General features: G+C 34.9%; 1 protein-coding gene across 2 annotated transcripts in view; it reads right to left on the bottom strand.

Moving 5' to 3' along the window:
* Positions 1 to 20,599, bottom strand: part of CNTN5 (contactin 5) — a gene marked incomplete at both ends in the record, with an annotated part of 322,983 nt that overhangs the window by 53,873 nt on the left and 248,511 nt on the right. For both annotated transcript variants that reach the window (XM_079544036.1, XM_079544037.1), the window contains 2 exons: positions 6,669 to 6,844; positions 7,275 to 7,402. In XM_079544036.1, coding sequence (XP_079400162.1) covers positions 6,669 to 6,844; positions 7,275 to 7,402 — 304 coding nt within the window. The remainder of the gene's footprint in view (positions 1 to 6,668; positions 6,845 to 7,274; positions 7,403 to 20,599) is intronic.

The raw sequence follows: 20,599 nt of genomic DNA, 5'->3' as shown, positions 1-20,599 counted from the left end.
TAATGATCTCACAAAATAAGCTCATGGCAATTTTAGCTTTGTAACATCAACAGTAGATGAAAAATAACAATACAATAAAGCTCTTTTAAATGATGCCGACAATTTATATGTAGAGTATGATGGATTGTTGGCTTCCAGCCTACCTCTGTTCAAAATACATTTAGGATGATGTAAATGCCATTTCATGCAAATTCTTAGCTTTAAGACATCAACCACTTGTCTGTTCTTTGCTTGTGCTGTTTACAAATTGCAAATATTTAATGTTTTTTCTTTAAAACAAGTCTCTGTGTTGGTGTAGGGATTGTGGAAAGTTATATACTGCCTTTCATCTTTTAAGCATATAAATTTTTTTTTATCAAATATTTCCTTATTGTTACTGTTTCTTGTGATTAGTGGCATATAATATAATAAGAACAGCAGTATAATAGCATTCAGGCTGGTACCATTTAGTTGAAAACCACTAGGTTACACATATTTTACTTTGTCCCTGACTATAAGAAATTGTAAAAGAGATGGTTCTCAGAGTTCAAATCTATAGGATTCTAAGAGAATTTTCCAGTGGGGAAATGGGCCCTTCCAGAAGCAGTATATTTCTGAGTACTTTGATTTGTGATAACAGGAATAATGAAAAACTTGTTTTTTGCCAGCGAAGTACAGGATAGGAACAGATGTAGGTGTTGCAGTGAACAGAGTGGACGTGAAAGTGCAGCCCGATTTGCTGCAAATGAATCTAATTCATTGTATTGAGAGAAGGTAGAATAAAAGACGGAAGTAAATGAGTATTGGGAATCAATGTCTCGGGTACTAGAGTAGATATGTGAAAAAAATCATAGATCAAGTTTTTATTGAAAACTGAAAAGAAGGTGATTTAGGAAAAAGCTTAGATCAAACAAGACTGAATGATTGATATGATACCTGTGCTCTATTTGAAGATGAAGATAAAGGGGAAAAATAAATCATAAAGACATGATTTGAACATAAGAATGGTGATGGCAACAGATGAAGATGTCAGAAATGAAAGTAGAACCCAGTGGTAAGAATTGTGGCACCTAAGAAGACACATGAAAAGGATGCATGAAAAGCAGATGTGATGGGTTAATTAGCATTTAACACAAAGGAGATTGTGACAGCCATACTTGGGAGAAGGAAGAGGGGAAGGAAAAGGGAATACTCTTCCTGTTGGCCAGCCAGAGTGAGTTCTCCTCTCAGGAATCTCTCCAGCGCAGAAGATGACAATGAGGAAGTTGAGAATTGTATCAGTTTTTACTGTCTTTTTTTCTTTGTGCGCTGTCCTTTTCTTTGAGACTTGTCCAATCTCTTTATTGATTAGCATTGATTAGAATATGCTAATTAAGGGCATATACTGCACATTGAGGGATTGTTAAACTTCTGAAGACATATTAGATATTATTTTTAAAGTAGTTTTTTGATTGTTATTTACTTTGTTGCACATTGTGTTTTCTTTTGCTCTAACACTATTCACAATTTACAAAATGAGGAACAAAAAAAGGCAGCAGGAAGTCCAGGTGATTTTCAGGCCATTGGGAACTCTGCCATAGGAATACAACTGGGATTACAGGTGCAAGGCTGTAAGATCAGAAACAGAAGAGCAGCAGCATAAGAATTGCAAGGGAGAAATACTGCCAGAGATGATCAGGAACAGAAGCTTGAGAGCAAGATTCCAGAACTGTATGTGAAAAATACACTGCACAGGAGTCTTAGTATTAGGCCGTATTAATCAGATGCTCAAAGCACAAGTGGTGCTGTTACAGCCCAGATTAACACAGGGCCAAGCAGTTAAATGGTCCATCAGCTGCAAGTAAATGGGAAAGAATAAAGAATGTCTTGTTGTGAAATATCTTGTATATACTCTAGGATTATTTTTTTTCTTTTTTATAATGTGTTTCTTTTAAATAAAGAAAGGAAAAAATACTTTAATTGAATAAGCCAGTATAAAAAATTATTTGGATGTTATTTTTTAGTGTTAATCATTTTTTATTATTATTATTTTTTTAAATAGAAATCAGGATTCAGGGAGGTTAAGAGACTCACATTGTCCAAAGTGCTCAGTTATCTACCCGCTCCAAAGTAAAATGAAAGAGAACACATGCTATTTATTACCTTCTCTCACTCTTTACTCATAGCCAAAACCACAGATTTGATTCTGGGAAATGCTCACTGTTCTTTTCTAATGTGGCATGCAGATATGTCTGCAAATGTAAGCTGTTTACTGGGATATTTTATAGCCCAGAAGAAGTGCATGGTAAAGGGTTTTTTTAATCCACATTCTTCTCTGTGTTCAGACTTTTGGTTTGTAGCTATCAATCACAAAACAAACAAAAACTTTTGACAAACCCTTATTCCAGTTTGTCCCCTCCTTCATACACAAGAAATTTATATTACTACAGGAAATACTTCAAAAGACAAAGTATAATTTCATTTGGAAACTACTTCAAATCTTTCAAGTATTTAATTGCTGTAGTGTGACAAATAGGCAAAATCTGGCTGAATTGTCTGGATATCAGATTAATTGGATCTCCATTCTATTTTTTCCAACCAATAGCTAACTATCATGGCTACTTGCAGTGAATTGGATATAGCAGTACTAGCCTGAAAGAGAATTATCCTCTATGCACAGAGCATGTCTCTTCTACAACGCTTTTGCCAACTATTGTTTCCCTTTGGGGTCTGTGCTAAAGTAGGGCCCTATTTAATTAATGTTGGTTTTTTTTTATTTAATGTCAAATAAAGAGCAAAAATTTTATTAATAGCCTGCTGTTTTATTGATTCTACATAGTGTAGAACTTAGTGGTGCCTATCTACAAAATGACAATGAAATTTTAATCTTAACTGAAATGTGATTGTTGTACAAGCAAACTGAGGAGAGAAAGGAAGACGTAGGGAAAGATGCAAAGTTATGCTCTCCCAGAGTTTCTACGCTATTGGATTGAGGTCTGTAGTTCTAGACAGTGCCTAATGCACTGTCCAGACCTCTATAGCCTTTTCTAAGTGAAACAGTAGATTTTAACTCACTTCTGTGTGGATAAACAACCACTGAAAAATTCAACTTGTCAGTTTATGTTTATTGCTTCCCATGGTTTCTGTTTCAGTTAAGACCAAAGACCAAGAAGATATTGAAACTAAAACACTTTCCTCAGTCACTGAGTGAAAGACACTCATGCAGATCAAGGTGAGGGACTCTGAGAGAAATGCTGCTGCTTACAAGTGTGTGGATGACCACAATAAATCATTGTGCTTATGTGCCATAAAAACAGTATCAACTTCCAAACACAAGTTTGGAATGGAGAGATAGCTGAATGAAAATCTACTCACAAAATCAGATGTTTTACCTAGAAAAGTGATACCTCCTGGTGAAAATTAAGGTCAATTAATTTAATTGGAAACCTTAAAAAACAAAATTCTGAATAGGATTTTGAATTGGATTTCTAGACTTGACAAAAAGAGTAAAATAGAGAATCAAGGCTACTCTAACAGAAACAAGAAAGCATATGTTTTCTGTACCAAAGTGTTCATCGGTGTTACCAAAAGGAAATCTTGTCAGTTCAGACTTCCATGCAATGTCATTTTTTTTTTAATTACTGGGACTACTTCCTCACAGATCCTGAAATGTTATAGTGTCTTTTGGTAGATCAAATATGATTTTTATAATGCCAAGAGACCCTGAATATTTGTATCCCTTTGAATGATAATTCTGCTACAAAATGTGTTGCAGAGTTATGCATGCAAAAGATTTTGCATGTTTTCCTGTCTTGAAGTGTAGACTGCAGCAATAACCCCAATGGATTTTAGTCTCTTTCCCTTAATATTCCCTTCATGCACAGCTTTGTGCAATTTGACAACTGTACAACATTTATCCTCTTGCCAGACAAGTCCCTTAAGTATCTACATTGCCATAGGTATAAAATCTTTTGTAGCTAAGTAAATAGCAACAAGGAAATTTTTAATTTGCATAAAAAATAATTGTCAATCTGGAAAATGAAAACAATTTTTTTTTTTTTGTAATAAATGTATATGTAGGTTGCTCCAAAAGTAATGCCTCCTAATTAATTATGGAAACTAAACACAATTACAAAAATATTTGATAGAACAAATTCTCAAAATAGCTACAAAATACTATTTTTCAACATAATCACCATATTTAGCTGTGCATTTTCCATCAGTGATGAACAAGGGCCTGCATGTCATGCTAGTAAATATCTTCATGGTCGTCCAGAACATGGCTTGTCTTACATGGCACTGTTGCCACTGCTGAAATATGCCATCTGCCATCTTGCCATGCTCACATCACTGCTTGGTCTCAATAAATTCATCACCATCAATGAATGTCAATGGGTGCCATTTTTTCCACATGAAGGAATTCAGTAACACACCTTTGCTTCATATGCACTTCCGTGTCAGACACCATTTGTCAGACTGTCCCCCTGCTGCCATCTGTCACATGGTAACATTGTGTAATGGAAAATTGGTGGGAAGGTTCAACCTCTACTACCCTACCACCATCTGCCTCTGATACTATGGGCCAACATAATAAAATGAGACATTACTTTCAGAGCAGCCCCCATAATTTAAAAGCAAGGAAAATGATATGTATTAGATAAGTTTTCCAATTAATTGTGATTACTAGGGAACACACAATTTTACCAAGTGGAAATTTATCTATGACCCAAATAAATATTACTTAGGTGATAGCTTTTACAATACTGCACTAAGCATCAGAATGTTTATCATAACACCCGGAGCTGCCATGGTGAAAGTGCACACAGTGAAACTGGTGTTTAGAAGCTGAGAATAGTTTTGTTATTAACAAAGCCCATTCAAATAATATTCAATTGTCAGGCTTTCAAACAAATAGACTGAACACAAACAAGTTGGAACATTTTTCATCTGATGAACAATCAGTGTGTGCAACACAAAATAGATGTGTAATTATAGAATGTCATGCACACAAAGGATATATTTTTCTTCGATGTATAGAAAAGAAAAGCAAATTGTACATGATCAACACATGCAATAAAGAAGTATTTTTTCAAAGAAAATCAGGGATAAAAATTGAATTTTATTATATTTCAAGAGATCTTTAGGTTCCTTTTCACTGCATTCTTAAAGTGGTAATTTTAATGTGTATGTCTATTTGTGAAGGATGGATTAAAGGAGATTAATTGATAGGATAAACTGAAGAGGTTTACCTTGTTTTTCTTTCCTCTAATACTTGGTCATACCTTAGGTTTTAATGAAATAAATATATTTTTATCCTCTTGACTAATTTACTATACAAATGTGATTAACAGAAAGATAAATGAGGCTCTGGAAGTAAATAGCAACTCTGAAGATGGCAAATATTTACTCATTAAACAATTTTTTTTCCTACTTCATCATTTAGATATTAAGTATTGATTCCATTATGACTGCATGAATATTTGTCTGGATATAGGTCCAGTATGTCCTACTCCAAATTCTCCCTCTGGACAAACCTTACTTTTATCAATGTGATGGCTGTTTCTAGAAGAAATGCAATTATGGAAGAATACTTCCACAATCTACTTATTCCTGAGTACATATAAAAAATTAATTTTGTTAAATTAACTTTACTTTTGTATAAGAAATGTCTTTCTCAATGATTAGAAATTCCCTCCAACATAGAAATTCTAAAATATACCGAAGGAACTGCATAACACATTTATATTTGAAATGCTAGGAAAAAAGCTTCAAGTTAAATTGTATTTATAGGGCATTTTCTTGAATCAGATGACATTGTAACCTTGTTTAAAAAAAAAAAAAAAAAAGAGAGTTTTCCTTCTTAAATATTTAGTACTGGATTTTGTGTATTGGACTTTGTCAGATGAAGATAAGTATGCTAAGAACTTTCACACTAAGGCATGCCTTGCTAATCTTTTTCCACTAAAAGTCTTATTAAGTCAAGCCAAATTAAAAGACAAACAGACAAATCAATAACAACAGAAAAAAACCACACACATGCACATATATAGTTTGATACAGTATGTATGTATGGTATGATTTATTTAAAGCCAATTAGAAGAAATGAATTCAGCTAACAAGTTTTACAATGTAAAGTTATCTTTTCTTAATTGTACTTATATTTGAAACATTAACTTAAAACAAACAGGTTTACATTACTTTATCATACTATTATTTGATCACATCAAACTGTTTTAACCATAGGGTAATGTGTAATTTATGTGCATATTTTTCCAAATTATTTGTGTTCATTTTAATAACAGTTGACAGCTAGTATCTACTTTGTGCAGGGGGGTGGAAAATAAAATACATGTTCATTACTATTCAGATACCAAAATATCTGATATTTTGCAGATAAAATAAAAGCATTCAGAGATAAGGACACTTCAACATCCATGTTATTTTTTGAAAATGAAATGAATGTTTATAGAAACATCTTTTCTACATCAAAATCATTTGAATCATGTAATAAGAGTTGGATTTAAATTGCTTTCTGTTCCCTTGGGAAGATCATCAGATGCCTCACTGCTAGCATGAAGGCTCAACCCCTGTGTTCTGAAATCTTCACCTTCTCTACATTTCTTTTCAACATTAGTGAAACAAGTTATCTTATGTAAAAGCATGCAAACTCTTATCACTCTGCAGTGCATAAAATATGCATGGTTACTTACTGCCTTGATGCTTTCAAAGTGTCCATCTTCTTTATCAAAATCAATTGGCTGCCCATTAAGTGTCCAATAGAAAGTGACATCTAGTGTGCTATCATGAAGGGCTTTGCAACTGAGGACGATGCTTTCTCCAACCGTTAACTCTATTTTCTTGGGAGTCAGCTCTATTCTTGTAGGTTCTTGAAATATGGAAGGATTAAGAACATTTAGTTGGAAGTGTAGTTATAGAAAGACATCAATATAATATCTTTGAGTTCTTTATTCCCATGCAGAAAGGAGTAAGGGCTAAATGAGTTCGCCAAACTAGCACACGTTAAAAGGGGTATTGATTTTTAGTTTCTCTGTTTTCTTCTGTTTTATTTATAGAATTATTTATGATCCAGTTGATTTAATAGTTATACGAATTCTGCTGACACACTGCTAAAATTTAAAAGCTGAACTGTGCAATTTCATGCAGTGTTTGATCAAAGAGAAGTTAACCTGATACTTTGTTTTAAATGGTCTCTTATTCTGTTTGTACAGTGTTGCATGCTTGGCTGGAGATTGTATGCAATAAAGAAACATTAACAATGGGAAATCATCAATAACATTAACATATTTTTTTCATACCTTTAACAGATACTGATGCAACAATTTCTGCAGACCCAAATACATTTACACCTTGGCATGAATACCGTCCTTCATCAGACTTGGAAGCATTCAGAATTCGCAAGCTTCCTTGTGGAAGAATAGTTATCCTGAAAAGGAAAAATATGTGAATATAACTCCAGTCCTAGAAGACAAATTCCATGATGATTTTTAGAATTAATAAATAGGATTGAGAGCTGCTGCTTCCATAATGAAGGATGATGAAGATGATAATTTAATTCTCTGCTTCAAAAGAGCTTCAATATACCCATTTTACTCCTTCTCAATCTTTAATCAATAAGTTACAGGGAAGCATCAGTGAGTTAGTGTCTTCTGACACTTATCAGTGATGAATTGTAATAAATCTTTTTGTCTTTAAAGTTTCACTTCTATATTATTGTCAAATCAAATTTCAATATCCAGCACATTTTCAGAAAAACAAAAAAAATGATCTTCAAAGTCAAATCTGAGAAGAATGAGAAGTAAAATGTAAAAGGGAACTGGAAAAAAGAAAGAAGGAAAGAAGGAAAGAAGGAAAGAAGGAAAGAAGGAAAGAAGGAAAGAAGGAAAGAAAGAAAGAAGGAAAGAAGGAAAGAAGGAAAGAAGGAAAGAAGGAAAGAAAGAAAGAAAGAAAGAAAGAAAGAAAGAAAGAAAGAAAGAAAGAAAGAAAGAAAGAAAGAAAGAAAGAAAGAAAGAAAGAAAGAAAGAAAGAAAGAAAGAAGGAAAGAAAGAAAGAAAGAAAGAAAGAAAGAAAGAAAGAAAGAAAGAAAGAAAGAAAGAAAGAAAGAAAGAAAGAAAGAAAGAAAGAAAGAAAGAAAGAAAGAAAGAAAGAAAGAAAGAAAGAAAGAAAGAAAGAAAGAAAGAAAGAAAGAAAGAAAGAAAGAAAGAAAGAAAGAAAGAAAGAAAGAAAGAAAGAAAGGAAGAAAGGAAGAAAGGAAGAAAGGAAGAAAGGAAGAAAGAAGGAAAAAAAAACCATAATAATAATTGTATTTGGTCAAACTGTGATTTATGATATTACTACACAGTGTAACATGGGCCTTTTTTTTTTTTGTAGCTCAGCTTTTTTTTTCCTTTGCACCTTGAATCTTGTGTGATTTCAGTTCCACTACATCTCTGTGTAACACTGCTGAAATATACTCATAAAAAATGTTCAGCTGTTACATTTAGAAGTTTCAAATTCAGTCTTTGCTTACACTATGTTAGTCATAAAGAACATGAAGATAAAAAAAAAGTGAAAATAAACATGTTTCAGCTGTTCTAAAAAATTTCTTTTTGTGATAGAGCTGCAGCCCTGGGAGAATAGTATAAAAACAATTGCCTCTCTTCTGCCAGAGGACAGCTGTTAGGGTAAATGCTACCTCTAACATGGTGTGTAAGCCAAAGCCTGCTTGGAAATATTGCTCATTCATTCCCAGACTGGGTGGTGATTTGGGAAGGCCCTCTGAAGGACATGAGAACTGAGGGTTGAAACTCTTCAGCCATCACGGACACTGAAGCCAAATAATCCTCAGCAAGTACTTGCAAGCATCACATAGAAATGGATAAGTTGAAATGCTTCCTTCTCCTTTATTTTGAAAGTAAGGTAATAGTAAAGGTTATCTCTTTCTATATTAGAGAAAGTATCTATGGAGGTGGGTGGCTCTTTCCATCCATGCTTGGATTTTTAGATATACCTCTCCAGTGAAGGCTTTCTGTCTGTTGAAGCAGTGACAAAAACTCCTGCTAGGAATACTGACTTGAGCCTAATGGTCACGTATCACAGAGAGTATGATGCCATAGTTTATTCTTTGTTTCAACAGAAATAAAGAAGTGTTCTCACTCTTGTTAATATTAACAAGTCTGAGTTGAACTCTTCAGCAACCAATCAAGGTAAAGAATTCCCTTTGTAGGCAGGACAACTTACAGTGCAAAATTCATTTAACTTCTGTTTAAATTGAGAGTGATTCAATAACGAATTCAAGCCAAATTGCCAATATTAGACTGTGCATCTTTTTTTTTTTTTGTAGTTAGAAAAAAAAAAAAAAAACCTTAAAACACCCTGTTGTCTGACTGTGATAAACAGTGTTTTATTATATTAAGTTTATAGAAATAGAATTTGAAAGAACATAATTCCATTCTAAGGAAAAATGTACTCCATTTCAGATGTAACACCAGTCACTACTCTCAGCACAGAGGTAGAAGAAAATAATAGCTCAATAGATTCAAAGATGAATGAGACAGGGGAAGGACATGTTAACAACAAAATTCCCCAGTATAATATAAAGATATAACGCCCTTCTTCTTCTAAACAAATATGTATCAGTATTTGAATCATATTGTTTGTCTAAAGGTAATTTTAAACAAAGCATAATTATATTAGAAAATGTTTTTCTTTTTTAATCAGAGTTCACTGAGCTTTCTTGTTGTTGCTGTTGTTGTTGTTGTTTCTCCATTAGGAAGGCCCAAAATTTTGTTGCGTCACGTTTGTAACTTCTTTTACATCTGAAGTAAAAAGGAATGCGTGTTTCACTAGAATGAAATTTGCTTTGGGAAATGACTGGGATGTAAGCTTCCTTCATTTTCTCCTGCTGTAAGTAGGCTTTTGTGTACTTCTTCTTTCAACACTCTGTGGTCACTCTGAAGACATTGTGTTATTAGTATGATGATAGCCTTTGCAGAACAGTAATGGTTTTCATCAATATACTGTCAGCACCAATCAAATGAACTAACACTCCTATAATGCTTGCAAATATAAAATCTTATACACAACGTAAGTCTTGATATAAAACTATTTTTCATTCTGATCTTGGAGTAAGATGAATATGAAAAATTATCTAATGAGTCTTATGTGTACAAACAGTTAAATTTCTATTTGGCTAAAAGCTCTTGCTATCCATGAGAAAAAGAGTAATTGCTCAGTCAAAGGAAATGCAAACATATATGCTGGTGAATTATCTGTCTCAGAAATTTACTTTCCTTAAAATGCTTAGCATTAATTTGCTTTCCATCTTTTTTGTGTGTTTGGGAAAAGGCCAGAGGCTTGTTGTGATGGAAACTGAAATGCTTTATTTATTCATACAACACTTTCTACACACAGCAGGAATGCAGGCTTCTCCTCCTTCCCTGCCAATACTTCTGTCATGGAGAGACCACCTGTGGAGTGTGTCAACTTATTTTAATAAGAAAATTTCATAGCAAAAGGCTTTTTAGTACCATAAATAAAAGAGTAACAAAGACAGTAGAAATGAAGTTGGGTTATGGTTAAGGATAATTGAACACTTCAGGAAAAAAAGCTAAATTATTAACTTATTAGAAAACTAGGGAAAGATTATGATTATAAATGAGAATATAGAGATTGGATGGATGAGACATAAGTATGATAGTGTCATGGTTTTGTTATTTTTAATTATTTATTATTGAAATTATCTAAATTTAAGCAAAAGTCATTGTAACCATTTAAAGAAGATGGATATTGTTCATCTGAGGTCTCTGAAAAAATTAACATGAGCTTACTGTAAAAAAGAGCTTTTTTCTACCTAACAGTAAGGAGAAAAAAAAGAAAAAAAAAAGAAAAGTTGAAGTCTTGGAATCAATAATTATGTTGGTTTAATGTCAATAGCAACTAAGATTTTTAGCAGGAATATTGGTAAAAAGTATTATCAGAATATGGCAGCAAATGGACAGGAGATAAATTCAACAAAATTTATCTAGCGTACTCTTGGCAGTACTGTATGGCTATAATGCTTAACATATAAAACATTTTCTAGAGAAAATAAATGCAAATTTCTTCTTTCAAGGATTCAAAGATGAGGCTGCTGAAATTCACAGTTGTTTCAACTGATTTAATACAAAAATTTAAGATGATTAAGGAACTGGCTGAGCATTGACTACAATTAGATATCTCAACCTGGAACCAGATCTGACCTTCGAATCTTGAGTTAGTTCTCCAAACATAAGTGCCTACTATAATCTAATGTCACTTAAGGCACAAAATCCCAACTACTGTTCTCGTCAGTGGTGTGGTTCAGAAGTGCATTCTCTCATAGTCCCACCTTATTCTGGCTTTGTCTTATAACACAAAAAAAGTATATGAGCACATTCACTAAACCTTTTTCAGTTGAAATTGGGAGGGATTCTTGAGGAGTGCACACAGACACACATGTGGAAGAAAGTAACGAATAATAAGGGATAAGTAAGCTACTCTCAAGAGAAATCCTGAATTAGGCAATATAGACAGTATTAACAAATTGCTCTAATGGTCCATACTACTCACATATACAGAAACAGCCTAAAAGTACCCAAGACAACTTCACTGGCATAAGGAATAAGCCTGGACAATTTCCCAAGAGAAAATTAAGCCAGAAGAGGAGCTAGATGCCCCTTTTCTTAATTTGACTGCTGTCTTAGCTGCCCCTGGAAGAGTCCAGAATGATGCCCAAGAAATGGTTAAGTTGTGGGAGGGGGTCTTGTGTTCCCTCCTTTGAATTGGCTGGTGTCCATTTTATCAGTCACTTCCAAACAGGGGCTAGATAGGGCCTATCCCTTCCCTTTTTGCTCTCATCACCCTCTTTCCCTTCACAGGCAGGACATGATAATATTCTGATGAATGTGACACAAAACCTGTGAGAGGACTTAATCATTTACTGCACAAATATAGAGGCTTGTGTGTGTGCATACTTTTGAGGTCTGGATGTGAGCAGGAGTACTAAAGAGGCTCTCAAATGTCAGCAGGATTTTGGAGCCAGAAAAGTCAGGTGGGGGAAAGAACTGACCCTAGACTATAGTACAATGTTAAGGCAGTTTGAAGAATTAAGGGATATAGGTTGTATTGCTGATGGTGGAGGTGAGAGGTAAGGCGATGATGTTCTTCGACATTAAATGCCTCAGAAATCAATTCAACACAAGTGTTACTGTATACTGTAAACCTATGAAGCTAGAAAAAATTCAATAGATAATGAAAAGAGTTAAACTGAAATTGAATCTGAATTTCAAAATGCATCTGAGATCTGTGTATATTGTACTTTTCCACTATGATTTTATTTGAAATACTCTAAATGTTAAATGTAAGCTTGCAATGCCTGTGGTTTCCTTGTCTAGAATATCAGCAAGTTACAAAGCACATGTGAGTAGCATTACTATGAAGTCAGCTTTGTTAATTATAGCTTAACCCAGTAAACAAGGTTGAGAATTGTTAGAAAACTATAAAAGCATGCGTAAGAGTGTGGTTTTTTTTTCTTTGAAGCTTCAGAATTGGACTTAGATTGACAACAGAAGTCTGGAAAATGCTCAGTAATTACAGTTTTCAGACAATATTTCCAGTTGAGTATTTTCAATCTAAAAATATTTGCAATCTACTTGAATCCACTTTCCAGCAGCAACACCTAAGATTGGAAACATTTTTTAGTACATCCTTAAAAAAAACAAACAAACATTAGAATCATGGAATCATAGAATCACTCAGGTTGGAAAAGATCTTAAAGATCACTGAGACAAACCATGACCTAACCATACTACCCTAACTCTAACAACCTTCTGCTAAATCACGTCCACAGAGTTTTTAAACACATCCATGGATGGTGACTCAACCACCTCCTTGCGGAGTATATTCCAGTGCTTAACAACCCTTTCTGTAAAGAAATTTTTCCTGATATCCAACCTAAACTTACCCTGGAGCAACTTAAGGACATTTCCCCTCATCCATTCGCTCACATATATCAGCGCTTTCATCAGTTTTACTCTTCTTTTAAAAATAAAGTGTATAGATGGAAAGGTAAGTCTTGATAAATATGTGATGTTTTATCTGGAAGGTTTATACAATTTGCTTATGGGAAATTGATTTGCTGTGGTATATAGAAAGATATTTTCTGAGAAGTGTCTGCTGGAAAGCTGAAGAGTGGAAACCACACACATACAAACTGCTGTTGTTTGCTTAAAAATGGTGTTTGGAAATCCTCCATTTGTCACCCAGTAGTGCCTTCACTTCACAGTGTCGACTGGAAGAGAGGCAGAGGAAACTGATGGTGGGATGAACAGAAAGGGAAGTGCACACAAATCTGAGTGATATAGTTCAGGTTCCTTTGGGCTTGGTGACATTTAGAGAAGAGAATCAAATAGAATACAGTACTTAAGAGTTGCTCATAGATGAAGTAGTATTGTGGCATAAACAACTATAAATCAGAGTATACTTCTTCCTTTCTACACAGAAAGTTTGTGAGAGTGGTTGTAATCTTTTTCTTATTTTGAGGGAAAGGATAGACTAGGAGAACGTGCACTCATCATTGTTTCGGTATAAAACAGGAAGATCTATTCTGTCTGCCATATTGTTGATAATAATTTTCCCTACAATTAGTTCTTATTGATAAATGAAATGCAGTGATAGACCGTACCCTCTTTTGCTCTTCTACATTACAGACAATACATTTCTATATATATACAGTTCTATGATATCTGTTACAATTCAGTAAATAAGTTCTCAGATATTATCCACAACCAGTAGAGGACATAGTGGTTTAATAGGATGGAAAATCTCATCATTCGTTATCAACAGAAATTGTTTTACCTTGACCCATCATTGTCAGGATGTGCATTTGTTCTTCCTATCACATATGAAATCAGCGAGCAGAGAATTCCAGCAAGATTAAGATAATGAGAAGTGTAAACTAATTTTGATTCTGTTTTATCATTCATAATAGATTCTCACAAGAAGATGTACTGACAATGTGGGTATGTTTCGTTTTAAAGTCTATGATGAGCAATGGGATCCACATGTTGAAGAAGCTGAGAGGTTGAATACAGTTATAATTGCTACATATCCATCAAGATCTTACTGGGGAACAATAGAAGAGACAATGCTGGAAATGAAAGCGAGACAGACTCCAAATATATTTGGAGATTTATGTATTTTGAAAAAAGAAATACAATATAAAAAAGCCCACAAGAGAACAAATTATGTGAGTATGTTCTGAGAGGAAAAAAAGAATTTGTAATAAATAGTTTGATTAAGCTATGTTGTTTTTTTTTTTGCATTTTTATACTTTTAATTCTTTTGGTTTTGGTGTTTTTGACATTTCCATTCTAAAGTTATTTTTATTGTACTAATAGTAATCAAAGCAATCGGGAAGATTAGTGAAAAGAGTTGCTCAGAAGCTTTGCAAGCTTTAACACATGGAAGATGGGTAAAAGGAAATTGTAAGTCATTATTCTTTTTTCCTTGCATTTCTCATTAGGTTCTAAAAACAGGAGTATGAAATTGTTTTGTGTGCATATTAGATAGAAGAACTTTTAAGATGCAAATGCAGAGAAGTTGCTCTGACTCACTTAGCCTGTGGCCCTTCACAGTGTTCAGATCTGAGCAATCTGTCATTACACATTAGCTTGGATGTGGGACCTGTCAGTATTTTCTAATGTAGATTACGAGGAATCAGGACAAGTATTTGTAAATAGCTGAAATCTTTATTTCTCCTTGAATGACTGTGAGCTCTCTCATCTCCCTACACGTTCTCTGAGTCTTTCATAACAGATGTACTTCAAGTCTCTACATCTCACAGGAAATGGATATGAGTTATTGCTACAGTAAAAACACTTAAATAACCAGAATGCCACGACTTAATATCAATGTTTTATATTATCACAGTAGATGGAGTTTTTCATTTGAATATTTTTGACCTAATTAGAAAAAAGATGATGCTTGGCCCAGTCTCTTGGCACAACACTGAATAAATTGGATTTTCTTCAGATTTTAAAACATTTATAATGCTGCATTTCCTGTGTTTGATGTCCTAGGTCATGAGAATATGCTAAGACTTATTATTAATGTGCTGTAAGCTACTTTCAGCTCTATTTAATCTAATCTACGCAAAATGTCTTGTGGTGAGATTTTTCAAAGGAGGCACAACAGCCCCTCTCATTTTGTCCTTGCTGTTTGCTATACAGAAACATCTGCACAAGAAAAAAGGAAATGGTATCTATATATGCACGTTATTTAAATTTACTGGCAAGAAAATGTAGTCTTCGTTGTGAGAACAGGGAATAAATACAATTTCTGAAGTGCTGTTGAGCACTAAAGGCTGGAAACCACCAATATGTCAGAATTAACATGGTCTCTTGAAGTGCTTTTTTTCTCCATACAAGTGGACCAATCGTTATCAGCTTTAACAGTACTATTATGTCTCTTACTCAGACCAGAACTTCAGGACAGTTAGATTTTAATAACATGAAAGCCAGTGATGACATGAAGGTCTTAAAATTGAAACACTAAAGTACTGAATTCAAAGGTAATTCTAAATGGAGAACAGATTCAAATGTGTGATATATTACCTATAAAAAGTAAACAAATCAGTAAACTTTTTAATTATTCTGTTTTTGCTAGTGCAAAAAAGAGATATAAAATAAAAATAAAAAATAAAATAAAAATAAAAATAAAAAATAAAAGAGATCAATCTGTAGCTATCAAATATTTAGCATTACTTTGCTGATACCTTGCAATTCTGCTCAAATGTGTTGCCCCAACATGTGTTTTGACTTGCAAAAATAGGGAACTGGAAGAATTTCTCAAAATTTATCTCAAGAAAAGTGTTCCAGAGCAGGAAGGGCTACTTAAGGTCACTGTGTTTTATTCTAACCTAAAATTTCTTTTGAATCCTTTTTTATAAGATATGTTGGGCTTAAGACAAAATGCATCTAAACATTTTGAAATAATTGAAAAAAGGATGAAAATACTATTTTCTTTCTTTCTTTTTTTTTTTTACCATATTGTATCCTTGATACATTTAAAATTAAAAATTATACTAATATTTTAATACGTTTTCCTCTTTTTTACACAATGTCTCAATGTCAGAAATATTTTGCTACTTAGAAAAAGTTTCTGCTTTTCGAAAAAAAGGCTTTTATTGTAATAATTTTTTCCATGTTCCTAAATGAGAGCAACGAATCATTAACTTATCCTATTTTTCTCAGAAGCTTTAAAAATAAGAAATTTCTTGTAGAATTTCATAATTCCCCCAGAAGAAAAAGAGAAATTAATGGAGAAATTTTAGTTCCTCTAAGATATTTCAATTTTTCACTCATTACAAAGACAGCTTGGGAGGCGATGCATGTAAGTAGTAAAATCCAGACAAAGTAGGTACTCAAGGAAGCAGATATTTAGCCATTGTACAATGAAATAGTTTTATTCTGCCATAAGGATCTGTTTTGATTTATAGTGGGTGAAGACACAGTTCAAAACAGCCAAACTATCCTATGTTGGAAGCGGTAAATTCAGCAATGTAATACGCACAGCTGAATTATTTCCATATTATCCTGCAGCACAAAAGCTTTAATTTCATTAAAATGTGATGCTTGTACATTTTAAGACAGTAAATTAGATGTTTACATTGGAAGTATTGGTATGCTCAGGGCAGTATTCATCTAACTACAGTATTATTGTTGTAAGCTTTGTATTAACATCCAGACAGATGGAACCAGCTGTCCAACACTGATTCATGTTCTACAAAAACGCTACTAGAATATTAATGGCAATTTGTATCTCCAAGGAACACAGAAATGAAAGTTAATCTTTCCTACCTACTTGAACAATTCTTTTGTTAGAGATACTATTTCTTTTCCCATGTGAATAGGAGAAGTCGGTAGAAGAGAGCTGACAGCCTTTGTGATAGACCTCATACGCTCAGGAGAAAAAAAGAGAGGAAAAAAATACAGATGACAATTACTTAATCTACACTGTTTAAGCACAGCCCACTCTCCCTTACTTACCTGGGCAGTCAGTTATTTGCATTAACTGGGAGCAAAATGCTATAGTCTCAAACCAGATAGCCAAGTACCAGTACCAACTGCTGACTACATGCAAGAGAGGCTACCAGATATGGATCAAATCAGCAAAAGGGCTTTGAATCCATCTTTATACCCCAGTTGGGAGGACTGAAAAGGAAAAGGATTTGATCACGTGATCTCTATGTCCCTTTAATATAACACATATAACAACCCCAAAAGATGCATCTGATTTTGTCTAATTTCTCCTAGAAATAAGCACTATGATGAAATGAGTATGCTCCAGGTGTGCAAGGACTAAAATTATTTTAGGGATCTACTGGTCCATGTAGTTATGTATCATTCCATGAATTTTACCTTTGAATTAGAGGATATTTTACAAAATTCTGGTTCCAACAATGTCACATATGTAATCTCAATGTGATCTCCATGCGGCATTACCTAACTAACCTTGGAATGTGACTAAGATGTACTAGCTTTTTTACATTTTATGAAAAAAAAACCACAACAGTTTGATCTGCAAATGTAGACATGCTGAGGGAAGGAGAGGTCATCAGTTCAGTGGAGATATAGTGTGACAGCATCAGACTAGCATAAAACTGCCTCTAGACTGTGGGAATAGTAATTGGGACTTTGCCATAACGAACAAATTTTATTGTTGCTAGTTTTGGGGTCAGCAGAATTCACTTAGCATTCTGGAAGAGAATCTTATACTATGAATGGTGAAATAAAACCTTTTTTTTCCCCCCTCTAGTATCAAAAGTTGATATATGGCCTTTGACTGGGAAAAGGCAGTTAAAAGACGTGTTCCCTTCAGAGAACTGTACTGTCACTAATATGAAGGGTGAAAATGGTAAAATTTTCTCACTGACAAGTAATCCACTGATCAGATTCATTTAAACTTAACAGATTCAGTTTACTTTGGAATGCCTGGCACTTTAGCCATGATTCAAAAGATTTTGATTATATGTTGCAATAACAATTCAGTTGGAATTGCTTCTTATGACATATCTATCTACAACTGTATTATTGTGCATGAAAGAGAATGGATGGAATTATTCTGCTGACATAAGTTCTAAGCAATAGGGCATAAATAAGAGTAATGATACAATGAAAACTTTTCAGTGACTACATCTGTGCTACTCTGCCAGGATGCTTCCAAAGAAAGTTCTTTTAAGGAGTTTTCGTGTGGAGTTTCTTGCTACATGTAGTGAGATGGTCACAGACTTTGAGAGACGCACTCAGGCTCAGTGCCCCGTGCTCTAATGCTCGTCCTATTTTACTTCATGCACTGTTGTCGTATGCGCCCGTTCCGATTTCCCAGGAGACCACAGCTGCGCCAATTACTGACGTGACACCAATATGATGAGCAGCAAAATGGCGTTTATTACGTGTGAACACTACCTTATATAGCCTAATTACTTCGTCTACGCCCCTAGGGGCACACATTACACATCAATCATTAGAGCAGGGAGGGAGCCTAACACATCAGACCCCGCGGGGGGGTCTCGCAGTTTCGCAGGTGCTGACAACAATGCACAAACCCTCTGTACATAGCCTCTATCTCCTGTCTGTCAGTGTTTGCACTGCTTCTGCAAAGATAATGTGCTGCAACAGTCACACACTCCGAAGAGGACTGGAGATGCACTTAGGGATGCAATTGCTAATGCTACAAGGCTTAGGGTTGGAAGAATATAATAGAATGGTTTGAGTTGGAAGTGACTTTAAAAATTGTCTAGTTCCAACCTCTTGCTGTGAACAGGGTTGCCACTCACTAAATCAGGCTGCTCATGGCCCCGTCCAGCCTGACTCCTGGTCTCTGCTCCAACATCTCCACATACTTCTTTTGCCTGAACACAGTTCTCCTCACGATCACCTCTCTTTCCCTGTTTTTTGATGCAACCCAGGCTACAGTTGTCTTGGGCTGAAAGCACACACTCTTGGCTCATGTCAAGCTTTTCATCCATCGGGAATCCCAGTTCTTTCTTGTTAATGAGTTCTTCTCCCACTCTTATTTCAATAATTCATATTGCTCTTGTTGCTGTTTAAGCCACAAGATTTTTGGTACAAGGAATGCGGTATCCCTGAACTCTTGTTAAGTGTAGGGGCTCATCATTACCGCCCACTGGTGGGACCACTTATTCCCTCTGATGCAGACGCCCAGTTGCTAATTTCAAGGTATGAACTGTTACTATAGCAGTGCTACGCCATCAGTTGATAAAGGGCATTGGAGAGTCACCAGCTTCAGTCTACAGGCAGGAGCAAGTGGCACTAGCTTTATAATGCCTAGAGACTGATGGCACAGCTGATGAACATCATCACAATCTATCTGCTGTTGTAATTTTAATGGAAAACTCTAATACTCATCTGTGGCTCATGTTTGCTTTACGAGATAGTCAAAATGGCATTAAGGCATTCACTGTGTGCCCTTGTGGCCAATAAGGTCAATGGGTTTCATTAAAAAGATATGGACAGGAGGTCAAGGGAGGTGATTCCCTTCACCAACTCTGCCCTTGTGAGGTCAAATTTAGAATACTGTGCCCAGTTCTCGGCTCCCCATTTCAAAAAAGACAGCAATCTCATAGAAGGAGTCCAGCAGAGAACCTCAAAGATGAAAAAGGGCCTGGAGCATCTCCCTTCTATGGAAAAGCTGAGTAACCTAGGTCTGTTCAGCCTGGGGAAAAGAAGACTTAGGGGGAATCTGAGAGATGTTAATAAATATCTAAAGAGAGATGGGAGGCAAAGGGATGAAGCCAGACTCTTCTCAGTTGTGTGTAGTGACAGGACAAGGAGCAGTCGCCTAAAACGTATACACTGGAACAGGTCACCCAGAGATGTTGTGGAGTCTCCTTCTATGGAGATATGGTGCCTACTTGTGTGACCTATTGTAGGGTACCTGCTTTAGCAGGGGATTGGACTCAAATATCTCTTGAAGTCCCTTCCAACCTCTTTAATTCTGTGACTCTGTAATCCTGTGATGTTCCCCGTTTTCCTAAATTCTACTTTTTTCCTTTCACCTTTTTCTTCTTCAGCCTTTTGTCCCTGAAGCTTTTCTTGCTCAAAGCAGCATGTTATGGCCTTAACTACTGTTTACCTCTCGACTTTAAGCTTACCTCCAAATTGCATTATCAATAATAACATTATAAATCTTGTAACACTGATTGTAGAGAATAGGGTGGGAAAGATACTGTGTCACTGAGTTTATCACACTACCAGACAGGAAGCTGTGTCATATAATTATACAGATAAACACTCACAAGATAATACAAATTCATGTAAGTGTAGCAAGGTCCTTTCTAAGGATGCTACAGAGGAGTACCAAACCAGCAGAGAACTCTCTGCTTATTATATAGCTACTCTAAAGCCACTGCATAGCCATTGTACCACGCACAGACACATTCTGTATGTAAAGCTAATCTGATCATTTTTTAATGACTGTACTTACATATTCTGAATCATTCTACTAAAGCAGATGACTAATTCACAGGGACCTGGCAAGGCTAAGCTAAATATCTAAAGCTGGAAGTGTGAATGTGTCCTTAAAGAAGATAGCAACAGATGGC

The sequence above is a fragment of the Tetrao urogallus genome, assembly GCF_951394365.1.
Source record: "Tetrao urogallus genome assembly, chromosome: 1".
In the NCBI taxonomy this organism is placed as follows: Eukaryota; Metazoa; Chordata; class Aves; order Galliformes; family Phasianidae; genus Tetrao; species Tetrao urogallus.
This window is presented reverse-complemented; position numbering and strand designations above follow the sequence as displayed.